Source organism: Pelecanus crispus, chromosome 1 (assembly GCF_030463565.1).
Source record: "Pelecanus crispus isolate bPelCri1 chromosome 1, bPelCri1.pri, whole genome shotgun sequence".
Classification (NCBI taxonomy): Eukaryota; Metazoa; Chordata; class Aves; order Pelecaniformes; family Pelecanidae; genus Pelecanus; species Pelecanus crispus.
In genome coordinates, this window is record NC_134643.1 from 223,012,137 (window position 1) to 223,036,894 (window position 24,758).

General features: G+C 49.7%; 1 protein-coding gene across 1 annotated transcript in view; it reads left to right on the forward strand.

Moving 5' to 3' along the window:
* Positions 1-24,758, forward strand: part of GAB2 (GRB2 associated binding protein 2) — a 99,337-nt gene that overhangs the window by 44,690 nt on the left and 29,889 nt on the right. The window contains exon 2 of the mRNA XM_075721337.1: positions 17,905-18,205. Within this exon, the coding sequence (XP_075577452.1) occupies positions 17,905-18,205 (301 nt within the window). The remainder of the gene's footprint in view (positions 1-17,904; positions 18,206-24,758) is intronic.

Sequence of the window (24,758 nt, forward strand, 5' to 3'; positions counted from 1 at the left end):
CAAGTCAACCACATCTAGACATAAACTAGACATAAAAAGGGGAAATTTCCTCAAGGAAAAGACCATAGAGGCAGTCTGATTGTAGCCAAGGGGTCAAGCAAATGATTTATTGGCTTGGGAGCCAGAAGGCAAGGTAAGGACCTCACCACCACTATAGATTTGAGTAGCCCTGGCTGTGTTAGCTCTCTTCTTTCATTCCTCGCCTGCCTGTTCTCTTGTAGTCTGGCATCTCTGAGCTAATGATGTTTCTCACAGCGTCTGGCACAAAGCAGCCCAGATTTTGGATAATGTCTTGTGTTGGGGCTACCATGGTAATATTTCCTTGACTAAAAAGCTACAGCAGGGGAAGATGAAGGTCCAAATTTTGTAAAGGCTTGATGATGCCCAATTCCCATGGTATCCCCAGGGATCTGGTGTTATTTTCCAGAGGGTTTGTGGGACTGTGTTGGGGAAGGTAAAAAAAGAGAGATTTGAGGGAGTGCATTTCACCAAAGCAAACCTAAGCTCTGCAAAACCTTGTATGACTGGACCCTGTGCCAGTTCCTGTATGTCGGGTGGAAGTTTTGGCAGTTGGAAGCACAATACCCCTCGCTCCGCTCCCAACCAATGTCCCAATGGTGCTATTGTCTTTCTCTCAAAAAAAGGAGTTGGGCACCACGGTGCTCAAGAAGTGCAGTTTTGTCACATCATCTCACTCTTGCAGAGGTTACTCCAGCTGGAGACAGTTACACACTGAGACAGTGGGACAGCTCATTAAAGTGGCTGAAAATTAACAAGCTTTGGAGTTTTTCTAAAATTAGAAATCATCCCTTGCAAGGCAAGCCTATCCCAAATATCCTGCTACAAGCCAGAGAAACCAAGGGACCAGTCCTTTAGATGATGGGAGAAACTTCCTGACACTTTACTGTCATCTTCAGCCCCATGATGCCTCCAGCTCATCATCTCAAACTAAACAGGGAATGGTGAATTTTTCTGTGCATAGAGCCTGTTAAGCTCAGAAGAGGTTTAGTATCACATTGTAAGATCCTTTTTCTGCAGCCTTTAAGCAAAGGAAGCAGCATGCCAAGGGAAGGGAGAAGCATCCTGACACACCTGTCATTCCTGTTGTCCACCTCTATGTCCATCTGTATTTCCATCCACCATTGCCTGAGAGATTGAGGGCAGAGCAGTTCGGTTATGGGATTCACTCCCATAATCCAGCTGATACAGGTGCCTATTGCCAAATGATTGAAACTAAGCCTCAAATTGTTTTTTTCAAATTCCTTTCTTGGTTCAAAAGTGTTGTTTTAAATTGGCTTTGCTTTGAAACACAAGCAGTGTTTGTGTTTTGGAAAGGGTTCACTGCGTAGGAAACCTGTTTCTTATAGCATCTTCTTCCCCATGTCCCTTTGGGGCTCGCGGATGCTCTGTGGGACAAAAAAAAAAAAAAAAACAAATGCAATGCCCTGCCTGGAAGATATCTCACAGCTAAGACCAAGCCTGGTGAAAGCAAACCTTGTCCTCTCCTGAGCATCTTCCTTGATGTCACAGAGGGCTGGCAAGAGGTGGCGTGGGGTGGGATAGCAGCCACAGCCTCCAGGACAAGGCAGAGGGGAGATGGGCAGTGATGTGTTTTTTCCCATGAAGCCCATCACTGGGTGCTCCCAGGGCAAAGCATCCCTGTAATGAGTTTTGTGCAGGCAGAGACTCGCGTATGTTTGCCGGGGAAGTCTGGGGAAGCATCCATAGCCCCTGCTAGCAGGGGCAGATCCCTATTCTCAGGAACTTGATTTGGGGTAACCCAAAGCTAGGGGTAAGGAGAGGGAAACCACAGACAGGACTGTGGGATTTATTTTGCTCTTGCAGAGGCTAGAAAGCTAGAAAAAAATCAGTTATCAAAGCGCTGTGCTTGGAGTCATTTGTTCATGCTGCGTTCCCATGTCCAGCCTTGCTTGTGTAATGGCCGGGAAAGCGCTTATCAGAGCCTGATACCAAAGTCTCAGGAGGGAAAAAAAATCTGAGCAGTTTGCTTTTTCTTCCAGAAACCCGAAGTTGAAAAAGCAAAGTAAACTCCGCTCTTGCTGTTGGCATGCTCACGTGGCACAGACTGACTTACCCCCGGTGGGTTGGTCAGCTCTTGCTCACCTCCGTAGGGTTGAGTGGAGTCAATGGTGGTGGCTGGGTTTTGCAAACAGACTTGAGAAGCACCAGTCTTGACATGCATCATGTAAAATATATTTTACTATAGTCTCGTAATATATATGACAAATATGGTATCACATAATAAGCTGCTGGAGCACCCTGTTTGGTTGTCGCAGCCCCTTGTCCGTGTCAGCCTTCAAAGAGGCAGCGAGGTGCGAGCCAGCCCCCGTGGCGCTGCGCAGGTAACGGTGACGGTGGGGGACGAGGGCGATGCAGCTTTGTGCTCAGTTCATCACTCGTGTGGCAGAGCCGCCCGCTCGTGCCCAGCAAGGCGATACAGCAGTGCCATCGCCCTGGGGCTTGCTTCACTGTCAAGTCAAGATGCAGCCAGGGCAGATGCAGGGGCCAGGAATCACCCTTGGGACCAGCATTGCCAAAACAAGGCACCTCAAGGCCAAGGATGAAAAATCCCTTTAGTGGCCCTGGCTTCTGGATCAGACCCAGACTAAACAGTTGGCTGGAGACTCACTGCAATCCCTTCGGGGCCCCAGGGGGTATCGCCTGCAGCATTGCTTTTGTAGGACGCAGTCCTTTTCACTGTGCTGTTTTTCTCAGGCTGGCTGATGGGGACTTGGGGCAGAGGTGATGGCAGCGTCGTCTCGCCCCTTCGCCAGGTGTCCTGCAGATCTCCCAGGAGCCACTAGCTCTGCCCGTCCTCACGCAGGGACACCCACGAGCCTGCACCTCCTTCAGGTCCTGCTCCAGTCCCCTCATGAAGGGTGTGCCGCAGTGGGGTGGGGGGAGAGGTTTTGGCTAGGAAAAACAGAGTGGAACACAGAACAGGGCTGAATAACAGGAAATACTTCAGATAACTAAATCCATGGCACAGCAGCAGGGACACAGTGGAGGCCCCGCACATGGACCATTAGTGGACAGCCCAGCTCCAGCTCGCTCCTTCAAACCCCACACTTTCCCAGCACCTTCCTGCTTGCAAAGGCACCTTGCAGGTTTCAGCAGAAGGAATTACCCAAAAAATGTTGCATTACTTAAGGAGAGTTAAAAAATGCCAATACTGCCCTTTCTTATGATAAATGCTGACGCCTGGTGTGTAGGGCTGTCGTGGTTTAGCCCCAGCCAGCAACTCAGTACCACGCAGCCGCTCGCTCACTCCCCCTACCCCGATGGGATGGGGGAGAGAATCGGAGGAGTAAGAGTGAGAAACACTCCTGGGCTGAGATAAGAATAGTTTAATAATTGAAATAAAATAAAGTAAAATAATAATAATAACAATATAATAATAATAATAGTAATAATAATATACAAAGCAAGTGATGCACAATGCAATTGCTCACCACCCGACAACCGATACCCAGACAGTTCCCGAGCAGCAATCGCTCCTCCCCGGCCAACCCCCCCCAGTTTATATACTGAGCATGACGTCATATGGTATGGAATAGCCCTTTGGCCAGTTTGGATCAACTATTCTGGCTGTGGCCCCTCCCAGTTTCTTGTGCGCCTGGCAGAGCATGGGAAGCTGAAAAAGTCCTTGACTAGCATAAGCAGTACTCAGCAACAACTAAAAACATCAGCATGTTATCAACATTCTTCTCCTACTAAATCCAAAACACAGCACTATGCCTGCTACTAGGAAGAAAATTAACTCTATCCCAGCCGAAACCAGGACAGTATCCACCCCTTATTCTATACCATCTACGTCATGCACAGGACCTCCCCTTTCAATGTGTTCCAATTAATCACCACCGCTTTCCCTATCTTGATATACACACAAGTATCATTCCCTTCGTCTATGGCCCATCCCTCTAAAATGTCCATTGAGTTCATTTAGCCCATGACTTTGGGTTCCATCTGTCATCACAGTCTGTCAGAGCAGGAGAGGTGGTGTGCAGTGTTGGACTGTTGCATGCTGAAGTCAGTTCTCATTCCAACATGGTTTCATCAAAGTTCATTTTCATTAAGCTGGGCAATTCTTACTGCAATACCATTGATGTGGCATATAGCAATCATAATATACAGTATTATATACTTAATATTAACCTACTATATTATTATATTAACATGCAGTTAAGAGATAACATACAGTTAAGAGATAACATACAGTATTATAAAGCAATTAATATCATACAATTCAGTTCATTAGCTATTTTCACCCAAAATCAAATTCCCTTGAGGTACACATTGGGCTTCCCCATCCTTTCGCATCACCCACCAAGTGCACCCAGGTCCTTGAGCAAAAGCAATCCCACGAATGGGTTTGCCTTTGCCAGAGGGGGAAGTAACCCAGACTGTCTTCCCCAGCATATTTTTCATGTGCACTACAGGAACTTTATCTCCTTCTACAGTACGTAGAAGTTTTGATTGGGCAGGGCCAGCTCGATTGGCAGATCCCCTGGTGTTGACTAACCAGGAGGCTTTTGCTAAATGCGTATCCCAATGTTTAAACGTCCCACCACCCATTGCTCTCAGGGTAGTCTTTAACAATCCATTGTATCGCTCAATTTTCCCGGAGGCTGGTGCATGGTAGGGGATGTGATACACCCACTCAATGCCGTGCTCTTTGGCCCAGGTGTCTATGAGGTTGTTTCGGAAATGAGTCCCGTTGTCTGACTCAATTCTTTCTGGGGTGCCATGTCGCCACAGGACTTGCTTTTCAAGGCCCAGGATGGTGTTGCGGGCGGTGGCATGGGGCACGGGATATGTTTCCAACCATCCAGTGGTTGCTTCCACCATGGTGAGCACATAGCGCTTGCCTTGGCGGGTCTGTGGGAGCGTGATGTAATCAATCTGCCAGGCCTCCCCATATTTATATTTCAGCCATCATTCACTATACCCAAGGGGCTTGAACTGCTTGGCTTGCTTGATTGCAGCGCATGTTTCACACTCATGAATAACCTGTGCAATACTGTCCATAGTTAAGTCCACCCCTCGATCACGAGCCCATTTATACGTTGCATCCCTTCCTTGATGGCCTGAGGTGTCATGGGCCCACCGAGCTATAAATAATTCACCCTTATGTTGCCAGTCCAAATCCACCTGAGCCACTTCAATCTTAGCAGCCTGATCTACTTGCTGGTTGTTTTGATGTTCTTCAGTGGCCCGACTCTTAGGTACATGAGCATCTACATGACGAACTTTTACAACCAGGTTCTCTACCCGGGCAGCAATATCTTGCCACAATGCGGCAGCCCAGATTGGTTTGCCTCTGCGCTGCCAGTTGCTCTGCTTCCATTGCTGCAGCCACCCCCACAGAGCATTTGCCACCATCCATGAGTCAGTATAGAGATAAAGGACTGGCCACTTTTCTCTTTCAGCAATATCTAAAGCCAGCTGAATGGCTTTCACCTCTGCAAACTGACTCGACTCCCCTTCTCCTTCAGCAGTTTCTGCGACTTGTCGTATAGGACTCCATACAGCAGCTTTCCACCTCCGATGCTTTCCCACGAGACGACAGGACCCATCAGTGAACAGGGCATATTGCTTTTCATTTTCTGGCAATTTATTATACAGTGGGGCCTCTTCAGCACGTGTCACCTCCTCCTCTGGTGATATTCTAATGTTTTTTCCTTCTGGCCAGTCCATGATCACTTCCAAGATTCCTGGGCGACTGGGGTTTCCTATTCGAGCCCGTTGTGTGATCAGTGAAACCCACTTACTCCATGTAGCATCAGTTGCACGATGTGTAGAGGGGACCCTACCTCTGAACATCCAGCCCAGCACCGGCAGTCGGGGTGCCAGCAGGAGCTGGGCTTCAGTACCAACCACTTCCAAAGCAGCTCGAACCCCTTCATATGCTGCCAGTATCTCTTTCTCAGTTGGAGTATAGCGGGCTTTGGATCCCCTGTATCCCCGACTCCAAAACCCTAGGGGTCGACCTCGAGTCTCCCCTGGTGCTTTCTGCCAGAGGCTCCAGGTAGGGCCATTCTCCCCGGCTGCAGTGTAGAGCACATTTTTAATATCCTGCCCTGCCCGGACTGGCCCAAGGGCTACTGCATGAACTATCTCACGTTTAATTTGTTCAAAGGCTTGTTGTTGCTCAGGGCCCCATTTGAATTCGTTCTTCTTCCGGGTCACTTGATAGAGAGGGCTTACGATCTGGCTGTAATTTGGAATATGCATTCTCCAAAACCCCACAACACCTAAGAAAGCTTGTGTTTCCTTTTTGCTAGTTGGTGGGGACATAGCTGTTATTTTGTTGATCACATCCATTGGGATCTGACGACATCCATCTTGCCATTTTATTCCTAAAAACTGGATCTCCTGTGCAGGCCCCTTGACCTTACTCTGTTTTATGGCAAAACCAGCCTTCAGAAGGATTTGGACTATTTTCTTTCCCTTCTCAAAAACTTCTTCTGCTGTGTTGCCCCACACAATGATGTCATCAATGTACTGCAGGTGTTCTGGAGCTTCACCCTGTTCCAGTGCTGTCTGGATCAGTCCATGGCAAATGGTGGGGCTGTGCTTCCACCCCTGGGGCAGTCGGTTCCAGGTGTACTGAACACCCCTCCAGGTAAAAGCAAACTGGGGTCTGCACTCTGCTGCCAAAGGGATGGAGAAAAATGCATTAGCAATATCAATTGTGGCATACCACTTAGCTGCCTTTGACTCCAGTTCATATTGAAGTTCTAGCATGTCTGGCACGGCAGCGCTCAGTGGCGGTGTAACTTCGTTCAGGCCACGATAGTCTACTGTTAGTCTCCACTCCCCATTAGACTTTCGCACTGGCCATATGGGACTGTTAAAGGGTGAGCGAGTCTTGCTGATCACTCCCTGGCTCTCCAGTCAATGAATCAGGTTATGGATGGGAATCAGGGAGTCTCGGTTGGTGCGATATTGCCGCCTGTGCACAGTTGTGGTAGCAATCGGCACCTGTTGTTCCTCAACCTTCAGCAACCCTACAATCGAAGGGTCCTCTGAGAGACCGGGCAAGGTGGACAGCTGTTTAATTTCCTCTGTCTCCAAAGCAGCTATACCAAAAGCCCACCGGTACCCTTTTGGGTCCTTGAAATACCCTCTCCTGAGGTAGTCTATGCCAAGGATGCACGGAGCGTCTGGGCCAGTCACAATGGGGTGCTTTTGCCACTCATTCCCAGTTAGGCTCACTTCAGCTTCCAGTACAGTTAGCTGTTGGGATCCCCCTGTCACTCCAGAAATACAAATGGGTTCTGCCCCTCTATAGGTTGATGGCATTAGCGTGCACTGTGCACCAGTGTCCACTAGAGCCTTATACTCCTGTGGGTCTGACGTTCCAGGCCATCGAATCCACACAGTCCAGTAAACCCGGTTGTCCCTTTCCTCCACCTGGCTGGAGGCAAGGCCCCTCTAACACTGGTCACAGTATTTGCTGTTCACTTCCTGTAAATGTGAATCAAAAGTCCCCTGATCAAGGTCGGAAGTAAAATTAGCCCTCTTACTCTGTCTCGGGAACTGCTCACTGGAAACTGGAGCTGCAATTTTCCTGGGAGAACCGCCTTTCCTAATAGTTTTTCCTTGCAACTCACGCACCCGTGCCTCTAAGGTTGAGGTGGGTTTTCCATCCCACTTTCTCATGTCCTCTCCATAATCACGCAGGTAAAACCACAGGGTGCCCCGTGGTGTGTATCCTCTATATCCTCTCTCTTGAGCATAGGGACGTTGACTCCTAATGGCTGAGACACTGGTCCGTGCAGGTGGGGAGTAGGACAGATCCTCTCTGAGTTGTTGGAACTCTTGGCATATTTTTTCAGACAGTTTTTCCACAGCCGAGACACAGGCCCGTAGGGAGGAAGAGAGCTTTTCTTCGTAGTCCCGGAGTTGTCTAGCCACTTCATCCACCGTTGGTGCCTCGTTGTCTTTCCAGGCTAGTATTGCCAACAAGTTGGAATATGATGCTGGTGCGCTCCGTACCACCTTCCGCTACATGGATTGTGTGCACCTGACTTCATCTGGGTCTTTGGGTAACTGCTCATCATTCAGGTCACTGTAAATCACCTCCAGCACGCCTAATTCCCTCAGGTACCGGATACCTTTCTCTACGGTGGTCCATTTGCTTGGGCGGTATAAAACATCCTCCTTGAAGGGATACCTTTCCTTCACGCTTGACAGAAGTCGCCTCCAGAGGCTGAGCGGTTTTGCCCCTTTTCCAATTGCTTTGTCAATGCCCCCTTCCCTGGAAAGGGATCCCAGCTGCTTGGCTTCCCTACCCTCTAAATCCAGGCTACTGGCCCTGTTATCCCAGCATCGGAGCAGCCAGGTGATGATTGCTCGCCTGGATGACGACCAAAATCTTTTCGCATATCTCGCAGCTCACTCAGGGATAGGGATCGGGTGGTCACCATCTCATTTATGGGTTCTTCCTCCTCTGGTTCTCGTGATGGCCCTGGTTCATCTTCATCCCTTACTAAACGAACTGATTTCCTCGTGTATTTTTTCTTCTGTATAGGGGCAACTGATACCGGCGCAGGTTGGTTCTCTGGTTTAGCCGCAGTGCCTGCCACTGGGGTTGGAGTGGCTGCAGTACCTGTGGTGGGTGTTGGAGTAGCCGCAGTGCCTGTGGTGGGTGTTGGAGTAGCTGCAGTGCTTGTGGCTGTGGTTGGAGTAGCCACAGTGCTCATGGCTGTGGTTGGAGTAGCCACAGTGCCTGTTGTTTTGTCATCAGATCCAGAGACCCTCTCTTTCCCTTGAGGGTACTGAATAGTGTTGAACAGGGCTCTATAAGCATGGGCCAGTCCCCAGCATGTTGCAATGAGTTGTGTCTCTTTGGAGTTGCCAGGGTGAGAACATACTTCTTCCAAATACTTTACTAGTTCTTCAGGATTCTGCACTTGTTCAGGAGTGAAGTTCCAAAACACTGGAGGTCCCCACTGCCCTAGGTACTTGCGCATACGATCCCACACACCCTGCCACTCATAACTCTCCAGCCTTGGGGCAGATCTCTGGATGATATTCTTAAATTGCTTACTAACCTTTGTCAAAACCAAAACAATATTCCCAAGAAGTATCAATAGAAGTATCTTAACTGCCCAGGGATGTTCAAAATACTGAAAACTTTCTGTAATGAGGGAGGAAGCATTATAGAATAAGGTAATGAAGGTGCCATTCTGTAGTTCCTCCACAACAGACGTCTCCGAGGGAAAGGTATAATTGCTAACTCTCTCCATGAGGTGGTACCCGAAGTACAGTAATGACTTGTGCATAAAACCCAGATACAAAACCATGCTCAAGGTCAGGATTTTGATAAGGAACCTCCCAATCAAAACATCCTTAATCACTACAGAGCATAGCGCAATGCACAGACCAACACCAAGCTTTAACATGCACAGCCAAGAAAAGAACATGGTACAGATCAGATGAACTAATATCATGACCGGCAACTGTTAACAGATTCCTTAATACACTCTAGTTAATCTGTTCTTATCTCAAACCCTTCGTGCCCCACGTTGGGCGCCAAAAAGGACTGTCGTGGTTTAGTCCCAGCCAGCAACTCAGTACCACGCAGCCGCTCGCTCACTCCCCCTACCCCGATGGGATGGCGGAGAGAATCGGAGGAGTAAGAGTGAGAAACACTCCTGGGTTGAGATAAGAATAGTTTAATAATTGAAATAAAATAAAGTAAAATAATAATAATAACAATATAATAATAATAATAGTAATAATAATATACAAAGCAAGTGATGCACAATGCAATTGCTCACCACCCGACGACCGATACCCAGACAGTTCCCGAGCAGCAATCGCTCCTCCCCGGCCAACCCCCCCCAGTTTATATACTGAGCATGACGTCATATGGTATGGAATAGCCCTTTGGCCAGTTTGGATCAACTATTCTGGCTGTGCCCCCTCCCAGTTTCTTGTGCGCCTGGCAGAGCATGGGAAGCTGAAAAAGTCCTTGACTAGCATAAGCAGTACTCAGCAACAACTAAAAACATCAGCATGTTATCAACATTCTTCTCCTACTAAATCCAAAACACAGCACTATGCCTGCTGCTAGGAAGAAAATTAACTCTATCCCAGCCGAAACCAGGACAAGGGCTCAGGGTCTGAGCAGTCTCATCAGCAGTCTCATCTGTGTGACAAGTTCAACACTTCTTGCTGGGAGCTCGATCTAATCATGGAAAAGCAATTTAGATTCGGAGGTAACTTGAGGTCAGAAGGGACCTTCAGAGACCAACCTCCCACTCAAAGCAGGGCCAGCTTGAAGCTAGGGCCAACTCTGCAGGTAAATCACATTGCTCCTGGTCTTGTCCAGGCAGGTTTTGAATATCTCCAAGGATGGACATCCCCCCCATCATTCATTTTTATCCTGCTACTCATAGTGAAGCCTTTTCCTTACATCTGATGGGACCTTCCCATTGCCTCTCATGCTGTCCCCATGCATCTCCCAGTAGAGTATGGCTCCATCCTCTCTACATCCTCCAGGTAGGAGCACTCCTGGCCCACCCCAGGGTTTCCCCTGTGTCCTTCTTTCTCCGATGGTCACAGCTTCTCTGGCGGTGTGAGTACAACCTCACTACTTGGTATTTTGTTTTTATACCCCATCCTTAATCAGGCACTCCAGCATCCCAGCAGAAGCACAGTCAGTGCCCTCATGTCCTGGAGAGACATCTTTATTTTCCTAAGATTGACCATGAGCAGCACTGAGCTACTGAAATCTTTCAAACCAGAGAACTCCTGTAAAATAAATACGGAGGGAAATGTTTTCCACAGTGTATCACTGCTTTGTCGCCCGTTGCGTTTGCAGAGTGTGGCGGTGGGGAGCAGGTCCTCCAGCTCACACCAGCGTCCCTTTAGCTCTGAGCCATCCCAACCTCTTCCTTCCCTGGTAGCAAATCTCTGATGGCAGGAGCTGGTTTTGAAGCTTATGGGTTTTTAAATGATCTTGCAAATAGGTTTTAGTCCGTGCTTGAGCCTCACCTCCTTAAAACCCAATCTCAGCCAGCCATGAGTGATGCTCGGCGCGGGAGGCCTCGCACCGGCCGCGCTGCCCTGGGGTGGATTTCGCGCATAGAGATTCAGCGTGTGCTCTGAAGCCTAATTACACCTCTGACAGCGGGGGGAAAAAAATCCTAGGGGGGAAGGTCGGTTTGACAGCCCGAGATACACACCGGTCTGGGGGCTTTTTGCATCACCGTCACTTCCCTCAATCCCCCAGCGAGCTGAGGAAGAGCCGCCTTGTACCCCAGCAAGGTTTCCTGTGCCCTGCAGGGTCTCGCTGCTGCAGTGCGGCGTTATTAATGCTGCCAATCAAGCCTCCCCCAAAGCGATGCCACTAACGAACTCGCCGTGAACTCAGCCACAGCAGGTGTGATTAGTGGGGATCGGTCTCCATCCCTTTGAAGGGTGAGAGGACCAGGGATGGGACCTGTCTGTTCCCAGCATCATGTCAAAAGGTGCTGTGAGCGGGCAGCGGGCAAGGAGAAGGTGCTTGGAGAGCCATGGGGGTGTGAGAGGGTGGGAGGGAGCTCAGGGCGCTCCTGTTTGCTCTTGGGCTCAGGGATGTCAGGGCTGGACAGCCATGGTGGGGCCCCAAGGCACTTTGTGCGGGCAATCAGCCAGCAGCACCGTTACCTGAGCAGACACAGGGGATTTCCTCACTCCTTGCAGATTTTCTTCCAAGCTGCATTTCCTTTGAGTTAGTGCTAACATGGGGAGGGGAGAGGCGTTCTTGCATGAATAATAAAACCAGCATCCTTCTGTCCATCAAATGAGATAAAAAGCCTCCAGGGACACAGAGGAAGACAACATTATTATACAGGTCACCAATAGGTTATTCTACAATTCTCTCGTATGGGGCTTCACTCCCCGATGTTGGTAGTGCTGGCTGCAGTAGGGGACTGTGTCCCTTGTGCAGGACTGTGGGGATGGAGCAGCTGGGGCAGGGTCAGCCCCGGTGTGGGGTAACACAGTCCGACGGCTACAGTCAGCACCATTGTGCATGGCAAAAACAATTACACCACTGAGCGAGCCAAGCCACCCAAAACAACACAACAGCAAGGATGATACAAGGACTAGATATAAGGAAGAAATTTTTTACAATGAGGGTGGTGAAACGCTGGCACAGGTTGCCCAGAGAGGTGGTAGATGCCCCATCCCTGGAAACATTCCAGGTCAGGTTGGACAAAGCTCTGAGCAACCTGGTCTGGTTAAAGCTGTCCCTGTAGCAGGGGTTGGACTAGATGAACTTTAAAGGTCCCTTCCAACCCAAACTATTCTATGATTCTATGTTTCTATGAATCTATGATTCTATGATGAGAGCAGCTTGTGCTCTCATCGGACAGCCCCATCGTCTCTATCCCCCTTCAGCCAGGATGATCTTGCCAGGATGGTTAAAGTGGTGGCAGCCAGGAGGGGACAGCGAGGGGACATGGTGGCCAGGAGGAGCAGTGAGACTTTTCCAGACATCACAGTCCTCCTCCTGGAGTGTGATCTCCTCTCTGCCATGCCAGATAGATACACCAGGAGCCAGAAGGTGAACATGCTTGATGGGATGCGAGACCACTCTGCACTGCAGAGTGAAAACTGGGGTCATGTGGGCTGGGGCAGGCTCAGAGTTTTCCGTGGGCTTGGTAGCATCCCTGCCAGTGGCTGGTGGCCGCAGCGGCAGTGGCAGGAGCTGTTCTGCACCGGGGGCATCTCTGGCTCTGGGCAAATCCAGGACACAAATGCCCACTTGCCCCAGTGTGGGGTTTCCTGCTCCAATTGCTCAGTCCCTGACTTTATACCGATGTGAGAAATTTGACTGATGTCATGGCTAGGTCACTCATCCCGCCTGCCAGCTCAGATTAGATCCTGAGATTTGTGTCAGATCAGATTTTGGAAGGTTTATTTCACACTGGTGGTGTGCTGTGCTCCCGGGGACAAAGGTGGCAGTGCAGGGAGAGGGAGCAGGGCAGAGAGATTTCCTGGGAAATAATTATTTCTCTTCTCTTCTCTTCTCTTCTCTTCTCTTCTCTTCTCTTCTCTTCTCTTCTCTTCTCTTCTCTTCTCTTCTCTTCTCTTCTCTTCTCTTCTCTTCTCTTCTCTTCTTTCTCCTTCTCCTATCCCTTTATATGCTATAAGGGTGTGGTGGTAGAATTATTAATATTTAATATTTGAGAGGTCTGGATCAAAAGTTTATCCTAATTAAAAGAACATTCCTTTCGACTAAAAGCTAACAGTCTCTGACTGTTTCCAAATCCCCAGTTCTGAGCTAAGATAATACTGGGTGGGCCACTCCTATAGGCTCCACCAAGAGCCATCTCTCCCTATCGTCACATTATTTACTGTTTACTTCTTAGAATTGTGGCAGTTAGCAAGCTCCCTCCTGGGGATGAATACCAGGCTTTGCTAACATTGAATTTAACTGTTTTCCTCACCTCCTTCTATTTTTCTGAAACAGTATATAGGCTGGGGCTCTGCAATCACTTGGCAGAGAACAGAGGAGCAGAGCAGGAGATGCTGGCTGAATGTCATCTCATTATGATCATATTTAATAAAGCTTCTGTCTGACCTGTCCTAAATTGAACTTGGGTTATTACACACTTGGACTCCCCAAATTCTCCAGCAAAGGACAGTCTGAGCCCTCTGCATTGATGCCACCAGCTCTGTCACAGTATTTTGCCATCAGGACAGCCACAGGGGACGTGAGGGACCTCACTCATGGTGTGGTCAGAAGATCTCCCATGACTGTATCTTGGTTGCTCAAAAGCAGCCACCTCTCTGGTTGGGTTCTCCTGGTTCTTGACGCAGCAGAGGGGACAGGAAAGGTCCCAACCGCAACCTGAGCCCCCCAGAGCATCCCCGCTAAGTGCACTCAGCCTGTGAACCCAGCAGCACCACCTCGCCTCTGCCAATCCGACTCTCCAACCCATAAAACAACCAGCCTCAGGTAGCATCCAACAGGAAAGGGGTCAGTTCTGTAAATTTAACTTGTCATGGCACTGCTAAGGTGGAAAGCAATCAAGCAGCAGTCACAGTTCTCAGCACCTGGGAGGATTTACATTGCACTGGCAGCATGATGGACATTTCTTTAACAAAAAAGTCTTTAAAAGAAGTACTTACCCAGCATCAATATATTTCTTAATGATATTGAGGGCCTTTAGCAGCTGTAATTTAACTGCAAAACAACCTGATGCGGGCAAAGGACCACACAGCTAGAAATTTGTGCCGCAAAGGCACCATTTTATGGCTGTTAAGCTGTTGGTCTCTCTACGTTGTAAAGCTGTTAAACAAACACAGCCCTTGGCTCACACCACGTGGTGGTGAAGCACAGTGTTTTGGCAGGAGTGGGCTGACAGGAACGGGCTTCGAAGGAACCAAGAAGAAATAGAAATAAGGAGAGAAAGAAAATTTAGGTGGAGGAGGAGATGCATGTTGGCCATCACAGCCCTGTGGTGGGAGAAGGTGGTCTTGGAAACATGGCAGCAGACCATGGAGGTTCATGTGGAGTTCCATCCTGCTCTGGTTTGTCATGGGCTGTGATTGCCATGCACATACGGATCCTATGCATCCTACTGCTGTCATAGCTGGTGGTCAGTAGACCCTTAAATCACCCTCTTGCAGGAAGGTGATATTCTAGGGAAACCTAAACATGGAAGATTTGGGTGATATTGATAGCTTTGAATGGGGAAACAGGTGTCTCAGGAGGATGGGCCACATGCTGCACGCTGCATATCCTTTGCCACATGTTGCTAGATGTTGAAGCAAGCTCCATTAGTGCCACAAGATGCTCTAAGCACAGCCCTAGCCTGGCAAGCACAAGCTGAGCCCTTTTCCTAATGGAGACATAGCAAATCCGTGGGGAAGAACTAAAATATGCTTGCTGAGCTCAGTGCTAAAAAATTCAAAGAAATGGGGAAAATCTCCACAAAAATAAGCAAGTTCCTGGCTATTTCTTTATTATTTCCTTCTGTTCTCTTCTAATGGCCAATGCTTATTCCTCTGGGTCAGAAGCTGATCTTAGGAGGCAGAAATGGCTGGTCCTGGCTGCAGGGACCTGCAGTGGCACCTGTCCAGGACAGGCAAGTCCAGCATATGCTGCCGTGAGCTGTTTTTCTGGGTCAGAAGCTGTTTTAGAAAAACACCGGTGACTCTTTACCATCCTGAGGGCAGCAGGCAGAGGTGGACAGGGTGGTCATCCCAGGTTGGTGGGGCTGTTGCTCTGTCCAAGGGTCCCACCCTCCAGTGACACCCCAGCTCCTGAAGCTTCCCAAGAAATTTTGTCCTGACAAGAGCAGTCCTTTGCAACCAGCTTATGTTAGGACTTACCCAATACCACCAGACTGCATGTGTTGTACTGTTTTCTCTGCCAAATACTGACTGTGAGGGGCTTTCCATTGCTACCAGACAGACCTAAGAGAACTAGAGAAGTTGTGGCTTTTGCGCTGGCGATAAAAAGGAAAGCAGTGGTAGCATTGTTGGCCTTGCTTACAGCATTTCTTCTTATTTTTTCCATTAAAGCTCTAAATTCTGGAGTCTAGTTTCTGTACTTCATGGTGGGTTTAATGCAACTTCTTGTGAAGGGATGCTGCAAGGCTTGACTCCAAACGGTTGAAAAGCAACCAGCCAAGTAGCAAAAACTGATGTTGGATGTGTCTTCATTGAGGTGGTGGTTCATGTGGTTGCACAACTTGATATTCTTTCAGACCCCTTCATTGATGTGTCTCCATGTCTTTGTCCTGCCAAGTGTCTGCAAAGAAATGGCTCGGTGTTAATAGAAAGAAGCTAATGGAACATTTTCTACCTAGAGCTAGAAAAAATATTCATGAAGTTTTTTCCCAGTTACTTGGGTGATCCATTTTGAGGAGATGGACTAGCAAATTATTGCTGCTGCTGCCCAGTGAAATTTGGTTTTTTTCCCTCCCTGATGGATGCAGCTTTACCGTGTGCAGGTTTTTTTTCATGTAAAAGCAGCCGTTTTCATGAGAAGTGGGTGAGCATCACCTGGATGAAACCAAAATCTGCCAGCCTTGCACATCCTCTTACTAAGCAATTTGCTGCTCCACTGCATTTGGATGACTGCACTGAAGTTGCTTTGCTGGCACCAGGAGCCAGTTTGAGAATTAGTGCAAAACTAATTCGGTTACAAATCTCAAAGACACCAACAAAAGCTATTTTTAACCCTTTGAGAAGTACAGTGCAAATCGACCATTCAGAGAAAATATCACAGGGGTTTCTTATCTTTATTTCAGCCACCAAATTCTGCAAAATTGTGGGATCCTGGTGCAAGTGCATGGCTGAGATCTAGCACATGCCCAATAACCAATATGCAAAGCTGTAGTCACCTCCCAGGGAGCATCATGGAGGTCCCAGCACAACGCTCGCCTTGTTGCCTCATTTGGGTTACTGAAGATGTTTGTGGCTGGTGGTTCTTCCTTCCTAGGAACGTCGTGTGCTTCCTCATGACCCAACCTCTCATAATCACATGAACCCAAAAATGTGATTTTTAAAAAAAAATAATTAAAGTAAAGCTCATAAAACAAGCAAATGTCCACGGCTGGGGCCGGAGGTGGGAATTGCATCCCCTCCCTTGGCATCCAAGGTCTGCATCAGGTAATGCAGAAGCGCTGGCAATACCCCACATCACCCCACTCATCTGCGTGGGCCATATCCAGCCCACGTTGTTCATGCACCTCTCAAACCTTCACCACCTTCAAAGGGAGCCTGAACAAACTCAGATATTTTAAGGACTGCACTTAGACATAGTCCTTCCCTTCCATACGCCATGGGAGCTGAGCCCTCTGCAAGGCAGCATGGCTCTGCGATGGGGAGCAGCTCAAGGCGGTCCCTCACCCCGTGCATCCCTCCTGCAAGTGCCAGGATGCTCGTGCAGAGCCCACCCCCCAAAAAAACCCCTCCAGCCCATGGGATGGGGAGTTACACCTGCATGATACTCTGTATAATATAAGTTGTAGCATTTAGCACATTATCGTTGTGGCTATTCCCCCTCCTGTGGGCTCCCAACTGCATTTGGCGTGGGGAGAGCAGAGGGACCACAGCTCCAAGTGCCAGGGCTGATGGCTGACATTTATTTTACCAGTTTTCTTCAGACACCGTAACCCCCTGAGTCCGTTCCCTGAGTGGTTTGGCCAGGGTCCACCATCGGCGGTGCTCGGAAGAATCGATGATAACCTTTTCCTTTGCTAAGGAGCTTCCTATGTACCAGGGAGCAGAAGATGCTGAAAAACAAATGAAGCTTGGACTTTCCATGGGTCTCCCTGGCATTATTGCTGATATTTAAAAATCAAACCAGTTCCCCGTTGGTTTTATTAGCCTTTCTATCCTGGCATTTAAACAGAGATGGGATTGGCGTGGTCAGTATCTGCAGACGCACACTGTGATGCTCTCAGGGGTTTCTCTGAAGGGCAGGATACCCAAGGCACTATGTCCAAAGCACCTGAGCTCCTCTGAGCCACTGGAAGGCATTTTGGCACTGCGATTGATGGTAATGCTGCCCTGCAGATTATCTCGCATCAAGGAGTGAAGGGTATTTGGGTCCTGGGAGTGCAGCTAGGCTGTCGGGTAGGAGCATCGTTGCTCTAAGCCTCAAGACTAGCACTTCTTGGGGTCATCTTAAGCTAGATTGATATTTTGATATTTAATTCTCCTGGATAACCAGTTGGATTTGAGTACTGAACTGATGAAGTGAGCTGAGTCTGTGCACCTCTTGCAGGGATGTCCTGAGCAGCATCGCAGAGCATCCCAGGGTGGACAGCTGTCGTGTCCATCTGTGTCACCCTATGCCTGGCAGTGGTCTCTTGGCCCTCACGACTTGAGCAATGGGGTTCATGCTTCCTCTCTTCTTGTTTTCAGGCATGGAAGAAACGCTGGTTCGTCCTGCGCAGCGGTCGGATGAGTGGCGACCCCGACGTCCTGGAATACTACAAAAATGACCACTCCAAGAAACCTTTGCGTGTGATCAACCTCAATTTCTGTGAACAAGTGGACGCAGGCCTGACCTTCAACAAGAAGGAGCTGCAAGACAGCTATATCTTTGACATCAAGACCAGCGACAGGACCTTCTACCTGGTAGCCGAGACCGAGGACGACATGAACAAGTGGGTTCGTAGCATCTGCCAGATATGTGGCTTCAACCAGTCCGAGGAGAACACAGGTACTGTGAGAGCTGTGTCCGTGGCCAGAAGCGTCTCCTGTCCTGTCCTCCCAACGGGGCCTGGCTCCTCTTTCAGATCACACCTGTGGGAGGGGGGTGCAGCCCGCCACAAGGCTGGGGGGGCTGGAGTGGGAAATTAATGGACACATGGGAAACCTCCACAAGGCTTTCCTGCCTTTGATACCTGAAGCAGAGCAGGCTTTGCCCCTGTGAGCCACCTGATTAATTTCCCCCCCCCATAACTATAGACCTTTGAGTCTCTTAAAAGAAGTTGGTGGGGTTTGGGGACTTTTTTAGCTGCAGCCTTTGTCCTCATCCATATGTGAAGTCCCTTTGAGAGTCGTGGGAACCAGCAGTGAAAATTCCCCTCATTCAGTGGTTTCAATCCCTTGGTGGGGTGGGGAGAAGCCTTACTGGGACCATGTCCCTCTCCACTGTGGTTTTCCCCACTGCTGACAGGCTCTCATGTGAAGGACAGACGCGTCCTCCCCACCTGCATCTCTGTCTCCTTCTGGGACCTGCTGGGAAAGCTCTGGGAGGGGAGAGGAAAACACCGGGTGGTTTTGCGCAGCAGCAGGACCTGTTGCACCGGTCGTGCTCCACCATCCAAACTCAGCTGCGCTTTGGCAAGTTTCTGCAGTGAGCACCGGTGAGCTGCCTCCGCTTCCCCGGCACCACAAGGGCTCACATAAATCCTGAGTGAGATGGGATGGGTTATGAGCATGGGGTGCAGTGCTGTGGTCACCTGCCAGTCCCGTTACACCTGGTATCAATTCTGCGCATCTTTGCTTTGTCTCATCCATGGTCCAGTCTCATCCAGGGGACCTCAGTCCCATGCTCTGTGTAAATGAAACTCCCCATAATAATGTCCAGCTTGAATCTGGTTTGGTCCCTCACAGAGCAGCTGCCATCCGCAGGAGCTGAAACCCTGCCAAGAGCTTGTCAGGCAGGACAGCAAACAAAGCATCACAGCAGCGTGGATGCGATCTTCACCGACTGACGCATGAAACAGGACGTCACCTTGGCAATGGGTGTACAAGTGGTAGAAAGGATCCTCGATAATGCCGCCAGCACAGTCTCGCAGGGAAAGGTCAGGCTAAATAAATTACATCCCGTTCCGATGTCAGCAGCACAGTCCTCGAGGTTCAGCAAAATCATTCGGCCCCTTTTTAAGAGCTGTTTTGTTGTAGGATTTTCCATTTTGCGTGCATTCAGCTGGGGGAACTGTTTTTCTTCCCATTTAGTAAAATGAGCTTCCAGCCCAGCGGCAGCGGGATCAATACTGGACTTCAGTGAAATATAAATCTGGGCAGCAAAAGGAAAAACAATCGCCTGCTTGCAAGTACATCTGTCCCAAAGGGCACATAGGGCTCGTCAGGCTGCAGAGATCTGAGTGCTATTCCCTGCAGGATCACAAAGTGACATCAGCAAAAGAGGAACAAAACCCCCTATTTGTAACAAAATCACAGCTTGTTAATGCTGTAGGGAAAGTACCCACTTGAAACAGTACCCAGCTGCCAAAGCGTGATTTTCTGAGTCAGACGAGAAAAAGCCTGTGATGGCAAATGCAGCAGATGTGTCCAGATGCTGCAGAAAAGGGGGAGCATGAATTATTCAGGGCTGGTGCTTCGCTTTGGTGCTCGCCGAAGCAGTGACCCCACGCTCGCCTTTCCCTCACCATCCCTGCTAAGTAATGGCATATAAATCATCGATTTCCCAAAGTAGATAATGTTTGTTTGAAGGACCCATGGCCCAAGGCTGGGCAGAGAGGTTGTGGGATCATTGCAGTGTGACAGGTATTGGGAGTCTTGTCTGTCTTAGCATACATAAGCCCATCACCCATCCTTCCTGATGGGTCAGCTAGATGGAGAAATAAAACAGTTGTAGCAATATTTGTAACTGCTGTGCTCCCTCTTCATCACCTTCTTATAGAATTATAGAATCATTTAGGTTGGAAAAGACCCTTAAGATCATCGAGTCCAACCGTAATCCTAACACTGCCAAGTCCACCGCTCAACCATGTCCCTAAACACCACATCTACATGTCTTTTAAATACATCCAGGGATGGCAACTCAACCACTTCCCTGGGAAGCCTGTTCCAATGCCTGAAAACCCTTTCTGTGAAGAAATTTTTCCTAATATCCAATCTAAATCTCCCCTGGTGCAACGTGAAGCCATTTCCTCTTGTCCTATTGCTAACTACTTGGGAGAAGAGACCAACCCCCACCTCACTACACCCTCCTTTCAGGCAGCTGTAGAGAGCGATAAGGTCTCCCCTCAGCCTCCTCTTCTCCAGGCTAAACAACCCCAGTTCCCTCAGCCGCTCCTCATAAGGCCTGTGCTCCAGACCCTTCACCAGCCTTGTTGCCCTTCTCTGGACACGCTCCAGCACCTCAATGTCCTTCCTGTATTGAGGGGCCCAAAACTGGACACAGTATTCCAGGTGCGGCCTCACCAGCGCCGAGTACAGGGGCACAATCACCTCCCTGCTCCTGCTGGCCACACTATCCCTGATACAAGCCAGGATGCTGTTGGCCTTCTTGGCCACCTGGGCACACTGCTGGCTCATGTTCAGCTGGCTGTCTACCAACACCCCCAGGTCCTTTTCAGCCAGGCAGCTTTCCAGCCACTCTTCCCCAAGCCTGTAGCGTTGCATGGGGTTGTTGTGACCCAAGTGCAGGACCCAGCACTTGGCCTTGTTGAACCTCATACAGTTGGCCTCGGCCCATCGGTCCAGCCTGTCCAGGTCCCTCTGTAGAGCCTTCCTACCCTTGAGCAGATCGACACTCCCACCCAGTTTGGTGTCATCCTTGAAGCCATGGATTGATGGGTGGGAGGATGAGGAGTTCACATGAGAATAACCCAGTTCCTGGGTAGAAATAGAGCTTGGGACCTCTGCCATTTCTTTCTTAGACTCCACCCCTTCATCCTTAAGTTTCTCTGTGCCTTGTTGTAGCCTCTGCCTTGGAGAATGAATGAGTCAGTAATTGGATGCACCAAAAAGGGGAGGAAAAGGTAACTGTCATGGGCAGGAATAGCTCCATGCTAATTGTAGCAATTAATTAACTAAACCTCCCTCTCCCAGTAGACAGGCAGCGTGGCGGAACGAGATCAGAAACTGCCAGGGAAGCCGCTGTGCACATTTTTCTGGTTGTTCTCGTTCCTGGGTGCGTGACTGCTCAGTGCTGACCTGAAAGCCTTGCTGGGTCTGGCCCCAAAGCCGTGCTGTTCCCAGCTGGGTTATATTCACATCCCAGCTTGGGAAGTGCTCCATCACCGGCAAAGGCATTTACTACAGCTGCCATCACATGCTGAATTACCTCCTGCTTGAAGGGATACCCCACATCAGCTGCACCCCAGCCACAGGTCACAAGTTTGCTTTTAACCCACTGGTGGTGGAGGAAAAACTGCTTAGCTTTGGGGGCAGTTTGGGTAAAAGCCTATTTCACCAGCTCACCATGACGGTAGGGAAAAGATGGGTTTTCAGTTGCTTTTTAGCATGATTTAGTGACCAAATGGGCAATCTGAAAGCGGCTGCATGTGGTGATACAAACTGGCTGCAAACTCCCTGCACTGGTGCAGGACCGTGCTTGGGTGCTGCCTGCACTCCCAAAAGGCAAAAAATTAAAAGGCTAAATGAATTTGTACCCTTTGATGCTTCTTTCTGTTTGCAGCTCAACAGGAGAGTATAAATTTTCTGTTGCTTGGTTTTCACATTAGTCCTGCATGTCCTGTCTAGACAGGGGGACTCTAAGGATTAAGAAATGGACTGGAGTTTAGGGCAGTTTAATGTTGTGCTATGGTTAGCTGCTGGTTTAGCTGATTGCTGGCTGAGTTACGCATCTGGTTCATCAAAAAGAAGCTCGTTTCAGCCTCAGGGACCTAAATGTCAGTGAAGTGGCGGGTACCTCCAGCTGCCCCGGCACTGCCGAGGAGCAGCTCCTCCGCAAAGCCGCCGTGGTGGCTTCATTCCCCACCCCAACCTGAAAATAATTGCAGAGCAGCGTGATTACATCTGCTGGGAGAAGGGAAGCTAAGTTTACTCTAAGGTGTTTACCCAGACTGTGGCGAAGCTCTTTGTTTCTGTTAACACCTATTTACTTTGAGAGCTAATTACTATTTTTGAACAAGTGGAGCCTCACAGGATCCCGGCTCTTCCGCAGGTCCAGGGAAGCTGACAGGGCTCGAGAAAAGTGGATTTGCTCCGGGATCAGCACCGCTTTTACACGGCAATTTGCACTGCTGCCACCTTGGCCGGCTTGAATACAACGTAGGGGGGAGACCTGCCAGGGACCCTGAGCCACGGGCTGCAGGAGAAACACAGGCGCGTGGGTATTTCGAATCATCTGCATTTTCCCTGCCCTAGTGGGCAGACAGCCAGGGCTCAGCTGTGAACTGGATTTTCTCATATGCTTTGTTTGCTGGAGTTAAAAAAAATACCAAATCCCACTAAACACATTTTGTGTGCCGTTAACCCTTTCTGGAGCTGATGCTTTGGCCAAAACCATGCCATCTCCCATTCCAGATACAACTCAGAGGTGCAGATACAGCAGCATATAATTTAATTTCTCATGGACCACCATGCATCCTTGCAGTGTGTGTGTCCTGCAGGGATCCCATGCACAGGGTAGTTATTTTGGAGAGGTCAGTACTTTATTAACTCTGTCCCAATTTACTGTGCCACCCCCAGCACCTCCCTGCATCTCCTCTTCCACCTCCTCTGTGGTGCATGGGCTCTCTCGGAGACTTGGATTCATGGGTGCTGTGCAAACACCGAGGCGTTTAAGAGCTTATTCATGCACTGCATTAATGTGCCTGTGCTAGAGGTTTAACCCAGCCATGGAAGCAGGGAAGGGAATATTTGTGGGTGAGTAAATGTCCTTGCTCTGAGCTGAAGGCTCCTGTCTCTCGGAGAGGGTGAGGGGGGCGTGGGAAAAGGATGGCGCTAGGCTCCTGCCCTGATGGCTTGTGTCTGGCAGCAGTGGCCTCTCCCACCCAGCCTGGGCATGTCATCTTTTTTTTCATATGAGACTCTATTTCTTTTATTTATTTCTCTGCCTTCTGCGAGGGGGCTGCGCCAGGGTGGTCCCAGGCTCCGGCTCACTCCTTGCTCCATCTCCAAGGCGTGATGCTGGTGTTTTGCATCACAGCTGGGATTGATCCCCAGCCATCCTGAGTCTTTTACCGTCTCTGAATGCAAGTCAGGGCCGAGCATTAATATTTAATGGAGAGCTGAGTGTCTCTCCTTCCTCCTTCAACTCAGCCGTGCTCACTCCAGCAGTTTGCCGGATCAGCCCCAGACACCAGTGACTTTCTGCTCACAGCAGTGAGATGTCCTACATCCCACGTGCACGGTCTCCACTGTGGGTCTCTTTGTCTTGATGATCCCCCAGACCCTCCACTGGTTATCCCCTTCCAGCCCATGACAGCAAATGTATTGCTTTAGTACCCACTTGACTTGCTTTGGCTGGGGGTCCCATATGGGTCGCTGGCTGGTTGGTTCCCAGTCTGCTGCCTGGTTGCTCCCCAGCCTGCTGCCTGCTCACACGGACTGCCTGCAAGCCTGTGCTGTGAGTCCATATGACTTCTCTTGCTCCCTCCGTGCTTATCCCCCAAAAATGTGTTGGTCCCAGCATCAGACCAGCAATGCCACTCACCCCATCGGTTCCTTGCAGCCAAGTTTGTATGGGTGTTTGCTGAGCAAAGGGCGCTCAAGGTGGGCTGGAGAAAAAACAGCACAAAGATACCCCTGAAGACTGGTTGGGAGGACAGGAGCTGCCCAAAAGCTCAGTGAAGAGGCTGCAGGTAGCAAGACTAGAGTAAAAAGATATGTTTGCATGTCATATACCACCCACCTCCCCCAGACGCCCCCGAATCACTGGTGTTCACCACCCCTGTGTGCAGGAGCGGAGCACCAGGGAGCCCAGGCAAGGTGACGGCCTCAGGGCAGCCCCCGCTTTCCTGCTGCCGCCGCCTCTTCTATAACCAGGCAGAACTAAAGCAGAGGGGAAACACTAATGACCGCCACAAGGCCAGGTACTTCCTTGCTATTGTGCCTGGCACACGCCTCCTTCCTTCCCTGCTCGCGTCCTGGATGAGTTGCAAGCCCTGCACTGTGCTGGGGAGCATGCCAGGGGCTGAGGAATGGGGACTGAGAAATGGGGGCAAGGAGGGAGATGTGGGGGTGTCCTTGTGTCCCTGAAAGAACCAGGCCCTGATGTGCTGTGTTTTGGTATCTGCAGGCAGCACTGCCACCTAAGGGCAGCCAAGCAGGCAGCCCCTTGCGGAGCCCTGCACCCTCAAGGTGGGCAAGGACTTGACTCTTCAGCTTCGGTCGTCACAAGTTGATTGGTCTTGATTTCATCTTTAAGCTGTGGTATGGGTTGTGTTTGGATATCAGCTCACTTGGAGGCCAGTCTGTCCCCCAGCAGACAGTACGACACTCTACAACAAGCAATGAGCAAGATTACGGTTGCGTTGAGCTTGACCCATGGGATAGATGAGGCAGATCTGGTTGGGTTCTCTCCATGTATCCCACTTTCCCATGTCTTG